We start from the raw sequence: 20,224 nt of genomic DNA on the forward strand, positions 1-20,224 counted from the left end.
GTGTGTGTGTGTGTGTGTGTGTGTGTGTGTGTGTGTCCTCAGGACGGTGTTAGGACTGTAATCCCGTCCATGTCCAGCTCCACAGTGTGGACGCTGAAGTCTCCCAGTCCCTGAAACAAACCAGTCATCGTCAGTTCCGCTCATCACACGTCACTCACTCTCCCTGCACCAAAGTCCATAGAGTAAACCAGTGATTTTAACATCACAGCAACACAGGAGTTCACAGGAGTTGTTGATCCACTGCTGCCTCCATCACTAACTTACTATGTCTGATTTTGTCAATTGGGCTTTTAAAATCCTATATTTGGTTGTACCGTAGTGACACAAAGTGACCACACGAGGCAGCAGTAGACCAGCAGCTCCTGTGTCCCTGTGAGCTAAAATCACTGGTTTTCTCTATGAGGTTTGGTGCAGGGAGAGTGAGTGGTTTACAAACTTCAGTTTCCTGTTGTAAAACTCTGTCTAACAGTGACGATAAAGACGTGAACGTGTTCTTAAGACGTCGTATATTTTATGAGTGGCGTCTTCTTGGACCGTCCGGGTTTCTTACCGGCGTGTTGTTCAGGAGCTGCAGCGCCACCTCTCGCTGCAGCGGCTGCCTCGTCAGCAGGTACAGGAATCCTCCTCCTCCGGCTCCGGCCAGACTCTGACCCAGGACCAGCGGCTTCAGAGCCTCCATCATGGTCCTCACAGACGCTGGTTCACAGCCAGGAGCCATCAGCTTCTTCTGCTGCCACGAGCGGTCCAGACACTGGCCCAGTCTGGAGAGAGAGCCTGAGAGAGAGAGAGGGACATGTGTGAGGAGCGCCCCCTGCTGCACAGGACCACACACACACACACACACACACACGCGCGTCTCACCCTCTGAACAGGATGTGGCACATTCCTCAGAGTTGGCCACGAGCTGGCGAGCGTTCTGCACCATGGAAGGTAAACGACTGTACCAGCTGCGGACCACGTCCTGCAGACAGAACCAGGACCAGGACCAGGTTTAAAGTTTGGGCTTTACCTTTACAGCTTTTGTTTGTGTTTTTCCACGAAAAGTCAGACTTTTATTCATCAAAAGAGTTGAAACACGAATAGAAAATATAGTGAAGACATTGACAAGATTAGAAATATAATTTTTATTCTCAGAAATTCTGAGAAATAAGTCAGAATTCTGATAATAAAGTCACAATTATGAGTTTCAAGTCAAAATTCTGAGTTTTCGACAGAATTCTGAGAAATAAGTAAAAATTCGAAGTTTTAAGGTCAAAATTCTGAGAGTAAAGCCAGAATTCTGAGAAATAAGTCAGAATTCAGAGTTTTTGTCAGAATTCTGAGTTTAAAGTCAAAATGTGAAGTTTTAAAGACAGAATTCTGAGAAATAAGTTAGAATTCAGAGTTTTAAAGTCAAAATTCGAAGTTTTAAAGTCAGAATTCTGAGAATAAAGTCAGAACTCTGAGTTTTCGTCAGAATTCTGAGAAATAGGTCAGAATTCTGAGTTTAAAGTCAAAATTTGAAGTTTTAAAGTCAGAATTCTGAGTTTAAAGTCAAAATTTGAAGTTTTAAAGTCAGAATTCTGAGAATAAAATCAGATTTCTGAGAATAAAAAAGACAGTTTCTAAGTTGAGCCCAAACTTTTAAACACTCGTATATCAGAGTTTTCTGTGAACGTCAAACAAACCTGCAGCAGGTTTCGAGCCAGTCGTGTTTTACCGGTGTAGACCAGCAGGAGGTGCTGCTCCAGAGACGCCAGGAAGTCCTGTGGAGGACTGAGACGCTCGACTTCTACTCTGAGGGGCAGAGACGTCCTGGAACGAGCCACCTTCACCCCCCCCACCAGACCTCCCACCTGATCCTGCCAGCCGCCTCCTGCAGGAGGAGACGAGGGGACGAGGAGACGAGGAGACGAGGAGACGAGGAGACGAGGAGACGAGGAGAGGTTAGTCCACACAGAGAGGACGAGGACGGGTTCTGTGAAGAGGACTCACCTGTGGTCAGGATCTGCTCCAGGTACAGGATGGCATGGATCAGGGAGTCCGTGTCGTAGGTCTGACCCGTGCATCTGTAGACCGCGGCCAACAGCGCCCCCGCCAGGATGCTGCTGGTGCCTGCAGGACAACCACACGCGAGCCTCACGTTAACGTTTAAATCTGTCGTAGTTTTTTTCTCAACCGGATCGCGGTGAACTCGAGGTTGACGTCACTCCGCGTTCCAAACCTCCGATATAAATTGCGACTTTTGTTTTTTTTCAGTACTTTTAGTTAACGCCTCTGTGACCTTTGACCCGCGTAATTCTCATCACCGTAACTCCGAGACCGTTTGCGATAACTAATAAAAAAAAATGAATATTTGCGTTCGTTTTTTCTCACCCAGTCCAGATCCTGTGGGCAGCGACGACCAGCTGTGAAGCTCCACCCCTCCCCCCCACCTCTGCATCAGCTGATGCCCCAGAGGATGCTGGGAGGTGAGGGACACCAGGCCGCTGCACACGCACACCGCCTTCAGGAGGGCTCCTGTCACACACACACACACACACACACACACAGAAATCAAATGAGCTTTTATTTTGGTAACAAAGAAAACAATTGCTATCGCTAATCGATCAAATTTGGTTCCATCCCATAATACACAGTGTGTGTGGTACCGGGTGCATGCGGCTGACAGTAGTCCCTCAGGTCGTCCAGGCTGTCGCACGCCGTTTCCGTGGAAACCCCGCTGTCCTGCCCCCCCGTGTGGCAGACCAGGAGGAGGCGGGGCTCCGAGATGCGGCGGGCTCTGGCGCCGATGGGTCGCCTCCCGTCCACCTTCACCGCCACGTTGGTGACGGAGCCGCCGTGCTCGAAAGCGATGGGCGGCGTGTCGCTCCACCCGCCTGAGAGGGGAAAGGTCAGAGGTCAGAGAGAGGAAAGGTCAGAGAGGGGAAAGGTCAAAGGTCAGAGAGCGGAAAGGTCAGAGGTCAGAGACAGGAGAGGTCAAAGGTCAGACAGGAAAGGTCAGAGTGAGGAAAGGTCAGAGAGAGCAGAGAGGAAAGGTCAGAGAGAAGAAAGGTCAGAGAGAGGAAAGCTCAAAGGTCAGAGAGCGGAAAGGTCAGAGGTCAGATATAGGAGAGGTCAAAGGTCAGACAGGTAAAGGTGAGAGTGACGAAAGGTCAGAGAGAGCAGAGAGGAAAGGTCAGAGGTCAGAGCGAGGAAAGGTCAGAGAGAGCAGAGGGGAAAGGTCAGAGCGAGGAAAGGTCAGAGGTCAGAGAGAGGAAAGTCAGAAAGGGGGGAAAGTCAGAGGTCAGATAGAGAAAAAGTCAGAGGTCAGAGATGGGAAAGGTCAAAGGTCAGAGAGAGGAAAGGTCAAAGGTCAGGGAGAGGAAAGGTCAAAGGTCAGATAGAGGAAAGATCAGAGTTCAGAGAGAGAAAAAGTCAGAGGTCAGAGATGGGAAAGGTCAAAGGTCAGAGAGAGGAAAGGTCAAAGGTCAGGGAGAGGAAAGGTCAAAGGTCAGATGGAGGAAAGATCAGAGTTCAGAGAGAGAAAAAGTCAGAGGTCAGAGATGGGAAAGGTCAAAGGTCAGAGAGAGGAAAGGTCAAAGGTCAGAGAGAGGAAAGGTCAGAGAGGAGAAATGTCAGAGGTCAGAGAGAGGAAAGGTCAAAGGTCAGAGAGAGGAAAGGTCAGAGAGGAGAAATGTCAGAGGTCAGAGAGAGGAAAGGTCAAAGGTCAGATAGAGGAAAGGTCAGAGAGAGGAAAGGTCAAAGGTCAGATAGAGGAAAGATCAGAGTTCAGAGAGAAGAAAGGTCAGAGAGACGAAAGGTCAAAGGTCAGAGAGAGAAAAGGTCAGAGAGGGGAAAGGTCAAAGGTCAGAGAGAGGAAAGTTTCAGAGAGAGGAAAGGTCAGAGAGGAGAAAGGTCAGAGGTCAGAGAGAGGAAAGGTCAAAGGTCAGAGAGAGGAAAGGTCAAAGGTCCGAGAGAAGAAAGGTCAGATACAGGAAAGGTCAGAGGTCAGAGCATCGGAAAACACCCCACGCTTTATTTCTCACCTGCCAGGTCCAGTCTGGCCGGACACTCCACTTCCTGCCACTCGTCGAGGGGCGGGACTTGGCCCCGACCGACGGAGATGAACGTCTGCGATGACATCACGGCGTGTCGTAGCAGCACCTGACCGGCGCCCTCGTAGTGCCGCGCCGCGCGAACCAGCAGGTCGGGCCTGTGGGGGCGGAGGTCAAAGGTCAACAGAGAGTAACAGATTCACTATTCCTCACCCGGAGCTGGGCTTCTATTGGACGATGCCAGCTGTCAATCACACGGTTGTCGACACACAAACACGCCCTGATTTATCGCCATTTTCAAAACGGACGTCACGTGTCAGCGGCGTTAGCTTCTACCCACCGGCTGAGCCAATCAGCTCGCTGTGCAGCCAGCGCCTCGACTCCGCCCCTGAGGTTCCCCTCCTCTAACAGGGAGTAGGCGGAGCTCCAGGCCTCGTTAGCGGCGGGTCCGCTCCTCAGACCGCCCCTCCCGTCCGCCATACACACCAACACGTCCGCGATACAGGACAGACAGCGGGCGGCCACGCCCAGTTCTGCACCTGGCTCCGCCCCCTGCTCCTTGCTCCCTGCCGCAACTGGAATGAAAAAAAGAAAGAGGAAGAAGATTATTATGTTTCACGTCTTTGTATTTTTTAACGTCCACAGCGACTCACTGTCGTCCAGTGTTTGCAGCAGCGCCCCCTGCTGGCCTCCCAGCACTGCCGCCCTGAAGTACGGCAGCAGGCAGACGTCCGTTCCTCTCGTCAGCGCGTCGCACACTCTCCGCCTCCCCGCCAGGAACAGTAACTCCTCCCTCCACCGCAGCTCCGCCTCCTGGCAGGTGAGTGACAGCACCTCCTTCAGCGACAGCCTCCACGCCTCCCTCCACCTGCGCAGGCCGCCATCACCGCCTCCCAGCAGCCAGTGGACACCTCCCTCCAGGCCCACAGCGCCTCCTCTGGGCTGGAGCACCGGGAAGAGACGAGCCTCCAGCAGGGAGCGCTGTTCTCCTCTGAACCACAGCTCTTCCGGCCTGAGGAAAACAAAACAAAAAAAAACTTTGACTTGTGTAATATTTAAATTAAAGCTACGTACTCCAGCTTTAAAAACACCGAGCACAAATGTGTGTTTGCTGTTTTGATTTCTGTTCTCAGTCCTTATGCTAAGCTACATTAACTGTTCACCCCTGATTCCAATCCTTATACTAAGCTACGCTAATCGTTTGACCATGTTCTCAGTCCTTATGCTAAGCTACATTAACTGTTTCACAATGTCTCCAGTCCTTATGCTAAGCTACACTAACTGTTCACCCGATTCCAATCTTTATACTAGGCTACACTAACTGATTTACCATGTTCTCAGTCCTTATGCTAAGCTACGTTAACTGTTTCACAATGTTCTTAGTCCTTATACTAAGCTACGCTAACTGTTTTACCATGTTCTCAGTCCTTATGCTAAGCTACACTAACTGTTCACCCCCGATTCCAGTCCTTATACTAGGCTACACTAACTGATTTACCGTGTTCTCAGTCCTTATGCTAAGCTACATTAACTATTTTATCATCTTTCCAGTTCTTATGCTAAGCTATGCTAACTGTTCACCCCTGATTCCAGTCTTTACGCTAAGCTACACTAACTGTTCACCCCTAATTCAAGTCCTTATGCTAACCTACGCTAACTGTTCACCCGATTCCAGTCCTTATACTAAGCTAAGCTAACTGTTTTACTATGTTTTTAGTCCTCATGCTAAGCTATGTTAACTGTTTCACCATGTTCTCAGTCCTTACGCTAAGCTAAGCTAACTGTTTTACCATGTTTTCAGTCCTTATGCTAAGCTACATTAACTGTTTCACCATGTTCTCAGTCCTTATACTAAGCTAAGCTAATTGTTTTACCATGTTTTCAGTCCTTATGCTAAGCTAAGCTAACTGTTTTACCATGTTTCCAGTTCTTATGCTAACTTTCTTTTCCATCCCTCACATCCTCGTCTCCTTCACTTACTTGTTCACCTCCTCCTGGTCTCTCCACTTCACTACCTTCTTCTTCCTGCTGTGCTCTTTTCTTATCAAAAACACCTTTTCAATATAGCTTTCCTTTTTCATTGTCCTGCTCTCTCCTCTCTTTCCTGCAACAGTCGAGACGTGAGAAGCTCTGGTTATCCTCGTATTACTACACTGTGACGTAATAACTGTGACAGTGACACAAAGTTAATGTTATCAATATATGAAATAAATAAACACAGATTCACTGGAAGTAAAAACATCACAACTGAGTCTCACTGTATTCCCGTCCTGTCGTAGAAATGGCTCCATCTCTGGTTGAGGAAGGAACTGCTGCCGTCGTCAGACGACACCTGAAGGTGGAGGACAAAGAAAATAAAGAAATATACTTGGAAATCTACTTTAAACATACAGAATGCAGTGTAAAACCACGTCATCAGCAACTTTTCATCTTTTTTAAATACTTTAAAAGTTTCAGTTTCAGCCACTATAATCTGTTTTTCCTCTGATAAACTCTTTATTTTATGGACCTTTGACTCAGAAATGATGGAATGGACATGAAAGACGTTCAGTCCATATGCTAAGCTACATTAACCGTTTTGCCATGTTTCCAGTCCTTATGCTAAGCTACACCAACTGTTTCTAGTCCTTATACTACGCTATGCTAACTGTTTTACCGTGTTCTCAGTCCTTATGTTAAGCTATTAAGCTATATTAACTATTTTACCATCTTTTCAGTCTTTATGCTAAGCTACGCTAACTGTTCACCCCTGATTCAGTCCTTACACTAAGCTAAGCTAACTGTTTTACCATGTTCTCAGTCTTTATGCTAAGCTACGATAACTATTTTACCGCGTTCTCAGTCCTTATGCTAAGCTACATTACCAATTTTACAATTTTTTCAGTCCTTATGCTAAGCTACATTAACTGTTCACCCCTGATTCCAGTCCTTATACTAAGCTACGCTAACTGTTTTACCATGTTCTCAGTCCTTATGCTAAGCTACATTAACTGTTTCACTATGTTTCCAGTCCTTATGCTAAGCTACACAAACTGTTCACCCCGGATTCCAGTCCTTATACTAAGATACGCTAACTGTTTTACCATGTTCTCAGTCCTTATGCTAAGCTACGTTAAACTGTTTCACCATGTCTCCAGTCCTTATGCTAACCTACACTAGCTGTTCACCCCTGATTCCAGTCCTTATACTAAGATACGCGAACTGTTTTACCATGTCCTCAGTCCTTATGCTAAGCTACGTCCTCTGTTCCTCTGTTTAACTCTTTAAAATAAGGTTTGAAATGATATTTTATGGACCTTTGACTCAGAAATGATGGAACGGACTAATACTAAGCTAAGCTAACTGTTTTACGGTGTTCTCAGTCCTTATGCTAAGCTACATCCTCTGTTTAACTCTTTAAAATAAGGTTTGAAATTATATTTTATGAACTTAGACTCAGAAATGACGGAACAGACACTGAAGACGTTAGGTATTTTTCGTATTAAAACATGAATATTTAGCGTGTTTTACTCGCAGGTCGTCCATCGCGCCCATGACGGTGAACACGTGGAGCTTTAACTCCCCCAGCTTGATGTGATGTCCCTGCATGATGATGTCATCGGGTAGTTTCAGCTGCCTGATGCACGCCGACGACGTCAAGTCCAGACCTGACAGAAGACAACCTGAGGGGATGTCCACAGGACCCTGGAGGAGAGGTCAGAGGTCAGAGGTCAGAGGTCAGAGGCCTGGCTGAAACATGACCCGACAGAGCCTCACTGTTCAACGGCTCACCTGTAGGTGGCAGTGTTGCACCACCGCTCCGCTCGCCACGGCAACGTCTCCCTCCATGACGCTGTTGATCACCCGCGCGCCGTCACTCACTCCGCTCTCTCTCTGAAGGGAAACAGGAAGTTGGTTTGTCATTAGAGACGCTCACTGTGAGGACACATTTTTGACGATGTGGAGGTGGACAGGGGGACAGGGGGACAGCGGGACAGCGGGACAGGTCACCTGGACGTGAGACAGTGTGTTTTTATCTGTCCAGTCGCTCGTCAGTCGCTCCATATGCTGTTTTCCAGACAGCGGCAGGTGGTCATAGCGACCGCCGGGGACGTGAACTGTGTGGACGAGATGAAAAACACGGCTGTGGACGATGTGGTGTCAAAGTTATGCTTATGCTAAGCTATGCTAACTATTTTACCATGTTTCCAGTCCTTATGCTAAGCTACATTAACTTTTTTTACCAAGTTTCCAGTCCTTATGCTAAGCTACACTAACTGTTCACCCCTGATTCCAGTCCTTATACTAAGTTACACCAACTGTTTTACCATGTTCTCAGTCTTTATCCTAAACTGCGCTAACTGTTCACCCCTGATTCCAGTCCGTATACTAAGCTATGCTAACTGTATTACCGTGTTTCCAGTCCTTCTAAGCTACACTAATTGTTCACCCCTGATTCCAGTCCTTATGCTAAGCTATGCTAACTGCTCACCCGTTGCTAGTATTTATGCTAAGATAAGATAGTCCTTTATTTCTACGCTCACAGCTTCTCCACGTTCCCAGTCTTTATGCAAAGCTACGTTAACTGTGCTCACACTTTAATCCAATCTTTATGCTAGGCTACGAGTTTCACCGAGATTGGAAGATTTTTCAAAATTCCAGGTAAATGAGAAAAGTTCCAGTCAGGACCAGCGCTAAGCGCTAATCAAGATCAGCGCTAAGTGCTAATCAGGATTAGCGGTTAGCGCTGGTTCTGGTTCAGTGTTCAGAGCCTCAGAATAGCGCACAGAGCCAGGTTTACAGTGAGACACCTACCCAGGGTGAGCATAGTCCCTCTGAGGATCCTCCATAACTCTGCCCTGCCACCACGCACTAGTGCCCCCTGTGGTCCGACAGCAGAACTGCAGCCGGCTCTCTCCTCGCTCACAAACTGGTCCTGAGTCAGATCTGAGCAGAGGCACTTCAGCAGGTCCAGGAAGAGAGAGATCTGAGGACGGACAGGACACAGATCATTTACAGCTGAGTCATGGCACTGGAAAGTGAATGCTGCTTATATTTATATACCATTGCAGACAAAAGCCACATATAGGTGGGTGTTAGTGGGAGAAATTAATTATTAAAAATTAACCAATTGTAACCTGGAGGGGTGGAGCTCCAGAGTCCAGGCCCAGGTAGGTGCAACCATCCAGGGGAGGAGTGACATGAGTCTGGAGCAACTTCTCTGATACAGACCTGCTAAAGAAGACTGGACCTGACACCTGCACACACACACACACACACACAGACACACACACACACACACACACACACACAGATTGGACTCAGATGTTCTGGAGATGAATAACATTTTATTTCATGTGCAACAAGAACATTTGTTTTTTTTAAATGGTGACGCAGACGCACCAGAGGAACTTTGCCATCAGGCATCACAGTTTGTTGGATCTGCTCCTTTGTTCCCCGGTAGATGATGTCTCTGACCTGACCCTGGTACACAAAACAAACGCACCTTCAGTCCAAATCTGAATGCACAAAAAGTTAGTAACATCGTTTAAGACGTGACACGGCTACAACTGAAACCATGAAACAAGTCAGCACCTGCTGGTCACACAGGTAGACTCCATGATTGGCTGCATAGGAAGTGTCGCCTGGCAACGCCAACACCCGAACACCAGAGAAATCCTCCCAGGAGAGAGCTAGAACACACACACACACACACACACACACACACACACACACACACACACACACAGAGGAAAGTAATGTTTACTTTTTGTATTTCACTGCTTGGTTCATTCATTTGTTCATTTTGTCTGTTTGATCTATCCATCCATCTATGCTAGCTGGCTAACTAGTTATCTCGGGTATCAATCAATGCTAACTAGATAACGAGTCATCTATCTATACTAGCTGAGTAACTAGTCATCTAGGGTATCTATCAATGTTAACTGGATAACTAGTTATCTATCCATGCTAGCTGACTAACTAGTAATTTAGGGTATCTATCAATGTTAGCTAGATAACTAATCATATATCTGCCTATACTTGCTGACGACCATCTATCTATCTATCAATCTATCAATCTATCTATCTATCTATCTATCTATCTATCTATCTATCTATCTATCTATCTATCTATGCTAGCTAACTAACTAACTAGTCATCTATGGTATCTATAAAATGCTAACTAGATAACGAGTCATCTATGTATCCATGCTAGCTGGCTAACTAGTCATCTATGGTAGCTGACTAACTGGTCATCTAGGGTAAGATAACTAGTTATCTATCTATCTATTCTAGCTGACTAACTAGTCATCTAGGGTATCTATCAATGCTAACTAGATAACTAACTAGATAACGAGTCATCTATATATCCATGCTAGCTGACTAATGAGCCATCAAGGGTATCTATCAATGTTAGCGAGATAACTAGTCATCTATCTATCTATCTATCTATCTATCTATCTATCTATCTATCTATCTATCTATGCTAGCAGGCTAAGTAGTCATCTCGGGTATATATCAATGTTAGCTCGATAGCTAGTCATCCATCTATCTGTAGTAGCTGGTTAACGAGTCTAATCTACTGTCTCTGTGTGAGCTCCATCGTGACCGCGTGTGTGTTTTTGTATAAATGTGTGTGTTTTTTGTATAAATGTGTGTGTTTTTTTGTATAAATGTGTGTGTGTTTCTGTATAAATGTGTGTGTGTGTTTTTGTATAAATGTGTGTGTATAAATGTGTGTTGGTCCAGCGTCACCGACACCAGTGCAACACAACCCTTACCAAAGTCTGCAGGGATGGTGAGGATCATGTCGGTGCTGCAGACCCAAACACCAGGAGGAGAACCAGGACAGAGCTGTGAGGTGAGGCAGTCCAGCAGCAGGTCCACACAGCAGAGCGGCGCCTGGACCTTCTGCTGCGGGTTCTCCTGCGGCAGCCAGCAGAACGCTCTGCTGCACGAGCTCCAGGGAAAATCCCGACCCTGCGTAAAGGAGGAAGAAAACGCAACAAACACCGACACCGGCAGCCGTTAGCTGCCGAAAACACGACAACATGTGCACAACGGTGAACTGGAAGAGGACTCACTGTGTGCAGGATGAGGACGTGAGCATCATCCAGGACGTCAGCGGTCACCACCTGGAGCAGATTTAAAAAACACCTGTGAACAATCGCTCTCTCACACACACTTTCATTTCAATAATCACACACAGAGTGGCAAAGGCGTTGGCATATAAACCTAAGCCAAAAATCCAGAAGAACTGGAATCACAGCTCACAGTATAAATGTAAACCTTCACCAGGTCACAGTGAAGATGACCTGCTGTGACCTTCTGGAGTTTCCTGTCACGACGCTGTCACCTTAAGGCTTAGAAATCTGATCGATATCGCTTTCTTATTAGGAAAAGACTCCCACACCAAACCCCATAGAGAAAACCAGTGATATTAGCACACGGGGACACAGGAGCTGCTGGTCTAACTGCTGCCTCGTGTGGTCACTTTGTGTCACTGAGGTCAATCTGAACAAAGGATTTTTAAAGCCGAATTGACAAAATAAGACATTTGAACTCAGTGATGGAGGCAGCAGTGGATCAACAACTCCTGTGAACTCCTGTGTTGCTGTGATGTTAAAATCACTGATTTACTCCATGGGGTTTGGTGCAGGGAGAGTGAGCGGTTTACAAGTTATGCACTTTCATACAGCGTAGCTGATCCAGGGTCACTCACTGTGTGTCCGGCTCTGTTGCTCAGGTGTTCAGCGGCCACCAGCAGAGCGTTCAGCGTCGCCCCGCCGCTGCCCAGCGGCTCCTGGCGGTCGCGCACCGTCAAAACCAGCGCACCCTCGGAGAGTGAGCCGCGCTGCTGACGCAGCTCCAGCTCTGACACACACACACACACACACGGTCATAAACATATACAGTACATACACACATATACATACACATATGTATACATATACATACATATATGCATACATATACATACATACATGTATGCATACATACATACATACATACATACACATACATACATGTATGCATACATACATACATGTATGCATATACATACATACATACATACATGTATGCATGTATGCATGTATATGCATACACATACATACATGTATGCATAAACATATACATATACATACATACATACATGTATGCATATACATATACATATACATATACATACATACATACATGCATATACATATACATACACATACATACATACATACATACATACATACATGTATGCATATACATGTAGATAACATACATACATACATGTATGCATATACATGTACATACATACATGTATGCATATACATGTACATACATACATGTATGCATATACATATACCTACATACATGTATGCATATACATATATGTATACATATATATGTATACACATATATAGATACACATACATACACATGTATACACATACATATATATACACATATATATACATACACATATAAATATATACACATATAGATATATATATACACATATACATATAGATACACACATACATATAGATACACACATACATATATATACACACATACATATATATACACACATGTACATACAAACATATATATATATATATATATATATATACATACATACATGAATAAGTATATATACACACACAAACATAACTATATATATATATATATATAGTTATGTAGTAATATAAATTTCTAACAAAGTAGTTTTCTGGTAACATACTTTAAAGTATACTTTATACACGACTACACAAACACACACACACCCACATCAGGATGTCCATATAAGGAGTAATCACACGGCACAGATGAATACATCTTTTATTTACAGGAACCGGTCTTTTCAAGTAGGTCAGGTATCAAACGTCACGTGTAAAGAGTTTCTTTGTTGGGAGTCGTCTCAGATTCTTGTCTGCACAAGCGTACTGCGACCATCTTACATCAAAAATAAATACATAAATAAATAAATCCCTTTAAAAACAGACCCTGGGAAAAAAACCTCGTTAAAAACAGTATTTTTAATTATCTCAGGTGAATGCAGTACACTTCTGTAATTGGAACGCACAAAAAACACCGAAAAACCGAACCGGGGGAAACACGCCATATATGGTTACCTTGGGGGGCGGGGCCTAAACCAGGGCCCTTTAAAGAAGTGAAGCAGCGCTTGTCAATTAATTTTTATCTTTTTATTTCTCCCACAGTAAATTCAGACATAATTTATGTTATGGGTTTACTTAAAATAATAAAATAAACTTTTATGACGTTTTATGACTCAGACGATTCCGTGTGTTTGTGTGTGTGAGAGGGAGAACAAAGATCGTAAAGAGAGCAGATGGTTCCTCACCTCTCTGGAACGCGTAGACGCTGTCTTTGTGCTGGCAGGTCAGGACCACCACCGTCCACGTCCACGCGCCGCGCGACATCTCCGTTAGCGCCGCGTGCTCGTCCACATCAGCGGACACGGCTCCCGGTGGTCTGTCCCGGTGTCTGTGCGGCGCTGTGCCCGCAGCAGAGTCGCTCTCTTTGCGGGGAAAAACGGAGGCGTCGCTTCCCGCGGATGCAGCTCGGGTTGGCTCGTGACTGAGCCTGAGAAAGTCAAGCTAATGCTATAAAACACGCACACGCACACACACACACACACGGGGGGGGGCGGAGTTTAATAATAACCGTCACCGATTAAACTCCGCCGCTCGACGCTACTTACGCTTAATAACACAATAAAAACGCAGTTTCAGCTCCAACTAGTGCAGTTCAGTTACGTTCAGACCGTTATTCTGGCCCGCGCGGGCCGCCGTACGCGAACTATTAACAACAAATAGTTGCGTTTGATTTCAACCTTTGGACCTCTCGACGTGGCGGGGTCACGCGTCAAGTCTCACAGGATCAACTTTAACAACTTTAACAGTGCGTGAAATAGAAAAGCACATAAATAAAACAGCTTTACTTCGGAGTTTAAATTCGGAATTTTGTTCAACTTCACTTGTAAAACTTTGCGCGTGGATAAAACACAGTATAGCATTGTTCTGGTGTCTGTGGAGACACTCGAACCCCGACTTGTTCTATGACTGAAGTGAGACTTTTTCCCGTTTCCCCGGTAACGGGTAGGATTTTAACAGGAAGTAGCCACAATGAATGGTTTGGGGCAGGTGTCAAACTCGAGGCCCGGGGGCCAGATGTGGCACGCCGCATCATTTTATGCTGCCCGCGGGTGATTAATTGGTCTTAAAAAAAATCTGTGTTAAAATAGGTCTATGACCTTGAACTACATTTCCCACAATGCATGGCATTGTGGGAAATGAAATTAGCGACATGTTACAGAGTTAGCGTCATATTTGATTACATTTAGTTCAATTTTGATGATGTGGCAATAGCTATTTTATCCAAAACCAAACCCCTTAGAGAAAATCGTCGATTTTAGCTCACGGGACACAGGAGCTGCTGGTCCTCTGCTGCCTCGTGTGGTCACTTTGTGTCACTGAGGTGAATAAAGAAGTATTTTCAAAGCTGAATTGTACAAAATCAGACATTGTAAGGTAGTGATGGAGGCAGCAGTGGATCAACAACTCCTGTGAACTCCTGTGTTGCTGTGATGTTAAAATCGCTGGTTTTCTCTATGGGCTTTGGTGCAGGGAGAGTGAGTGGTTTACAAACTTCAGTTTCCTGCTAGAAAAGACAATTTAACAGTAAGATAATGTTTAGAAAAGTAGCAAAAACCCTTGTTGTGTTTTATTACCCACTTTAACAGAGTTTAAGAGGGATAAAGGTTAAATCTGCCCCCAACGAAACATCAGCACAACAGCAGACACGCTACATTTTTTTTTTTTTTACCAGAAACTCAACTAATAAATAAAAAAAACAACGCTAATATTTTTGAACGATAAGTTTTAATCACAATTATCTCACAAAGTTCCAACAACAGATGTAAGTGATGAACGGGGGCGTAAAGCGGTGAATTAAAAACTGTCCCTTTAACGAGGTCAAAACAACACCAACGGCGTCGCGTTTGAACGTCAGACGTTAAAGACGTAAAGTAAACAAACAAAACAAAAACAACATTTCATAAATCCCGCTCTTCAGTCACAACACAGACAAACGTGACTCAGCAGTTTTAAAAACACGACCACGACAAAGTTTAATGAGCTATACAATTAAAAGTGATTTCAGTAGAAAAATTATATACAGATGTACAAAGCACGGCGCTCAGAGTCAGTCCTCGTCGTCCTCGGCAGGAAGTGGTCTGGACCTGCACGCCACAATAAAACAATATGTGCATATTATTATCTATACGTGATGACATGAGACATGATTATAGATGTAGACAAATATCTGTGACGATATTAATAATTAACCTCACATTTGAATCCGCAATGCTTTGACGCGCCGCGCTCATTTACGTAGGGCGCAAATCACCAAAATTCAAAATGGCTGACTTCCTGTCGAGTTGAGGCCATGGTTACGGTCAACTTTTTTCTTCTTCTTGGTCTAGAACATCTTCCCACCAAGTTTCGGGAAATTCGGTGGAACTCAACGTATGGCCGAAGTCGTAGGGGCACTCGTCACCCCTTTCTTGGCGAAGCGTCGAGGGTTGCCGTGGCCACTCCCCGTTTTGAATCCGCAAAAAACCTTTTAACAACTTGTCACCATTGATGTACACATGTCACATTTGTACAAATTGGCCCGTTTTTTGTTTTTTATGTCAGTACGACAAACGCGCTGGGGCTAGTTTTCTCATTTACGTAGGATGCAAAATGTAAAAATGGCCGACTTTCTGTCGAGTTGAGGCCATGGTTACGGTCGACTTTTTTCTTCGTCTTGGTCTCTAACATCTTCCCACCAAGTTTCAGGAAATTTGGTGAAACTCAATGCATGCCGGGTCGTAGGGCACTTCCTGTTTCGTGGCAAATGGTCGAGATTCGCCAAAAATGTTGAGGGTTGCCGTGGCCGCGCCCCGTTTTGAATCCGCAAAACCTTTCAACAACATTTCGTCTTTGATTCGTCTAGTACAAATTTGCACTATTTAATTACGGTACGACAAACGCATTCGGACTAGTTTGCTCGTTTACGTAGGATGCAAATCACCAAAATTCAAAATGGCTGACTTCCTGTCGAGTTGAGGCCATGGTTACGGTCGACTTTTTTCTTCGTCTTGGTCTAGAACATCTTCCCACCAAGTTTCGGGAAAGTCGGATGAACTCAATTTTGCCTCCGTTTTCACCTTAGGAGGCGCTATAGAGCTCTTGAGCAACGCACAGGAACTATGGGGATATCGCATTTTTGCCAGGCCTGACGCCCTCAAAAAGTACCACAAAGCCACTGATAGAATGATAACGACGTTTTTGAATTCGCTAGCCGTCACAGACGACAGGAAGTCGTCTCACGGAAGGGTTGACCTACTTCCTGCTGGCCTTTGACGTCCCGCTGCCTCCGGCCTCCTCGTCGTCCTCCACCACCTCCGGAGGTCTCTGGTTCTCCTTCTCGGGTTTCCTCGGGGGTCCGCCGAAGAAATCCCCGATGCCTTTCTGCCAGAGGGGAGTGGGTCGAGGACACACCGGGTTCCCTCCGGCATATTTGCCCTTCGCTGCGAATGGAAATAAGAACGATGAAAACAGAAACGTAGCGAGGGGGGCGGGGCGGGCAGTGACGACGGCGTGCGTCTCGGACTCACTGACCAGGCGTGGACGACTGGCCGCCGTTGCCGGAGGATGAGGCGTTCGCCGAACTGGAGCCCAGAGATTTCCTCGGAGCTGAAGCTGCAACAGCTGCGAAGAAAGAATGAAAATAACATTCAAGTCTGTGATTAAACAGAAATGGCCGCCGTGTGAGCTGAAGGGGGCGGAGCCTGTTTTTTTAATGACCTCACTGGTTAAAGTGAAGCTGGCACAGAAAACACTTTTCATGTGAGGAAGAGATTCAGCTTCAAGACAAAGAGAGGATTAACCTGTTTGATCACACACACACACACACACACAGGAATACATTACCCTATAAGTGTCCTTAACTGTCAGCGACTAACCCTTAAACCAGGTCTTAACCCTGAAAAAAACAAACACTTGCTCACAAATTCACTCATTCATAGTCCCTCAAACACTTCTTTACAAATTCACCCACTCATTCATAGTAACAAAGACTTGCTTACAAATTCACTCACTCGTATGCTCACAAATTCACTCATTCATAGTCCCTCAAACACTTCCTTACAAATTCACTCACTCACTCATAGTAACAAAGACTTGCTTACAAATTCACTCACTGATATGCTTACAAATTCACTCATTCATAGTCCCTCAAACACTTGCTTACACATTCAGTCACTCAAAAACTTGCTTAAACTCACTCCTTCATAGTCCGTCAAACACTTGTTCACAAACTCACTCATAGTCCGTCAAACACTTGCTTACAAATTCACTCACTCATTCATAGTTACAAACACTTGCTTACAAACAAACTCACTCATTCATAGTCCCTCAAACACTTCCTTGCAAACTCACTCATTCATAGTAACAAACACTTGTTCACAAATTCACTCATTCATAGTCCCTCAAACACTTCCTTACAAACTCACTCACTCATAGTAACAAAGACTTGCTTACAAATTCACTCACTGATATGCTTACAAATTCACTCATTCATAGTCCCTCAAACACTTGCTTACACATTCAGTCACTCAAAAACTTGCTTAAACTCACTCCTTCATAGTCCGTCAAACGCTTGCTTACAAATTCACTCATTCATAGTTCCAAACACTTGTTCACAAACTCACTCATAGTCCGTCAAACACTTGCTTACAAATTCACTCACTCATTCATAGTTACAAACACTTGCTTACAAACAAACTCACTCATTCATAGTCCCTCAAACACTTCCTTACAAACTCACTCATTCATAGTAACAAACACTTGTTCACAAATTCACTCATTCATAGTCCCTCAAACACTTCCTTACAAACTCACTCATTCATAGTTACAAACACTTGTTCACAAATTCACTCATTCATAGTCCCTCAAACGCTTCCTTACAAATTCACTCACTCATTCATAGTAACAAAGACTTGCTTACAAATTCACTCACTCATGCTTACAAATTCACTCATAGTCCCTCAAAGACTTGCTTACAAACTCACTCCTTCATTCATAGTAACAAACACTTGTTCACAAATTCACTCATTCATAGTCCCTCAAAGACTTCCTTACAAACTCACTCATTCATAGTTACAAACACTTGTTCACAAATTCACTTATTCATAGTCCCTCAAACACTTGCTTACACATTGTCACTCAAAAACTTACTTAAACTCACTCCTTCATAGTCCGTCAAATGCTTGCTTACAAATTCGCTCACTCATTCGTAGTTACAAACACTTGTTCACAAACTCACTCATTCATAGTCCGTCAAACGCTTGCTTACAAATTCACTCACTCATTCATAGTTACAAACACTTGCTTACACACTCACACGCAGAGTGAGTGTTTTCCAGTGTGTGAATGAGTGAATTTGTTAGTGAGTGATGTTAGAGCTGAGCTGTTGTAGCCTGTGTGTGCAGTTTTGAGAGGAGTGAGCGCTCCTGTCGTCGCTCGTCCTATCTTTGCACTCCACAGTGTAATGCTGACAGCAGAACAGCTGTGTGTGTGTGTGTGTGTGTGTGTGTGTGTGTGTGTTCAGGGCGTTGAAGGATAAAGGATCAGTCACTTCTCTTAAATCCGGGATTAAACACGGCGACATTTGTTTGGATTGTGATCGTTTGTTATTTTCACCTGGATTCACCCTGATGTTCACTCTGTCACAAACTCTCACTGACGGAAACGACTCACCGACTCCCCCTGGTGGCGCTTCATTAAATATTCATTTAACATCTAACTTCCGGTTCTCACTTATCCACTTGTAAATGACTTGTTTTTACACAAACACACACATATATATATATACACAAATAATATTGTATGTATGTATATATATATACATATTATATTATATGTATATGTGTGTATATATGTGTATATATATATATATATATATATATATATATATACACACACACACACACACATATACACACATACATGCACACAAATACATATAATATATATCCCAATGCACAAAACCACATATTAAACCGAGCAGAAGTAAAATGTTAAAATCCTCAATTAAAAGAATATTATTTTCCTAAAACAAACAAATTAGTCAGAACCTTCAGCCTCGAGTCATTGAACTCATCATAAAAGCAAGAAAACATTACGTTGGGTTTAAATGACAGAGTAGTACGTTATGCCGAATGCAACAGCGGATGATAATGAATAAAACTGCGCACTTGTTGCACATATTTCAAACGTACTTTGGACGAAAATCACGAGAACAATAATTATTTCATGTTTTTCCAATGGGGTTTGGCGCCGCGTCTGCATATCCCCGCGCTGCGGCGCTCAAACTGGCGCCACTTTGCGCAAAACACGACACTGCGTGTGTTTTTTTGTGGGGAAAAAATAAACAGGCTAATTTAGTAAACCATATTATCACACGATTACACGACAGTTAACACGATTAAACTACATTTAACGCGATTAATGACGCTGTTCGGGAAGAACCAAAATCCTCGGTGTTGGCGGGAGTTCGGTATTGTTCGTCTCAAAAGTTGCCGGGATTTAAACGTTTCGGGTTTCGCAACGGTTTTTCCGTTCACACGCGACGACGTTCGTGTTTAAACGTTAAATCCGTTAAAATTTAAACGCGGTTTAATCGCAGCGACTTCACCGAAGTCTCGCATTGTCGACTTCGTCGCTCCCGCCAAACCTCATTCAAAAACAGCCGCATTCTTCTTCAAATCCGCGACGTGTCGCTAACTCTGTGACATGTGTGGAAAACGCCGTTGTTGTACCTTTTCTGTAGGATCCGGGAACACTGTCGGCTTTGGTCCTCACCATCTTAGCGACGACACGCGGCGGTTTTTGGACGATGTTTGAGAAACAAACGCTGACAACAGACTGAGTGAAGCGGGGACAGAAAAAGCCCGCCTTCGATTAAAAAGCACAGGAAGAGGCGGGACAACGTTTCTTCTTCTGCTCACGATTTAGACGAGACGGCGCAGCGCTGCCCCCTTCAGGTGGAGTGGAATAACTACAGCCTTCGTCACATGGAGTGAACACAAACAGACTGTTAACACATACAAACATGTCGGAAACCACGGTGAACACAATAAACCAGAGTGTAAACATATAAAA

At 44.6% G+C, this 20,224-nt stretch overlaps 2 protein-coding genes across 2 annotated transcripts; both read right to left on the minus strand.

Annotated features, from left to right (window-relative positions):
* Positions 1-18: 18 nt before the first annotated feature.
* Positions 19-13,489, minus strand: fcsk (fucose kinase). The gene is made up of 22 exons (XM_083894191.1): positions 13,357-13,489; positions 11,719-11,870; positions 11,081-11,131; positions 10,778-10,976; positions 9,591-9,688; positions 9,399-9,479; positions 9,134-9,253; positions 8,811-8,982; positions 8,007-8,113; positions 7,788-7,889; positions 7,527-7,700; positions 6,275-6,348; positions 4,670-5,028; positions 4,357-4,591; positions 4,008-4,174; positions 2,631-2,858; positions 2,356-2,499; positions 1,975-2,094; positions 1,668-1,855; positions 862-961; positions 551-774; positions 19-110 (listed from the first exon to the last, which is right to left on the minus strand). Exons 1-22 carry the CDS (start codon positions 13,433-13,435, stop codon positions 39-41), a joined length of 3,246 nt encoding a protein of 1,081 aa, XP_083750317.1. The 5' UTR covers positions 13,436-13,489; the 3' UTR covers positions 19-38.
* Positions 13,490-15,132: 1,643 nt separating this feature from the next.
* On the minus strand, positions 15,133-19,961 carry pclaf (PCNA clamp associated factor). The gene is made up of 4 exons (XM_083894217.1): positions 19,882-19,961; positions 16,682-16,771; positions 16,407-16,590; positions 15,133-15,255 (listed from the first exon to the last, which is right to left on the minus strand). The coding sequence occupies exons 1-4, from the start codon at positions 19,925-19,927 to the stop codon at positions 15,219-15,221; spliced, it is 357 nt and encodes a 118-aa protein (XP_083750343.1). The 5' UTR covers positions 19,928-19,961; the 3' UTR covers positions 15,133-15,218.
* Between the last annotated feature and the right edge of the window lie 263 nt (positions 19,962-20,224).

This window comes from Microchirus variegatus, assembly GCF_963457635.1.
Source record: "Microchirus variegatus genome assembly, chromosome: 8".
NCBI classification, from domain to species: Eukaryota; Metazoa; Chordata; class Actinopteri; order Pleuronectiformes; family Soleidae; genus Microchirus; species Microchirus variegatus.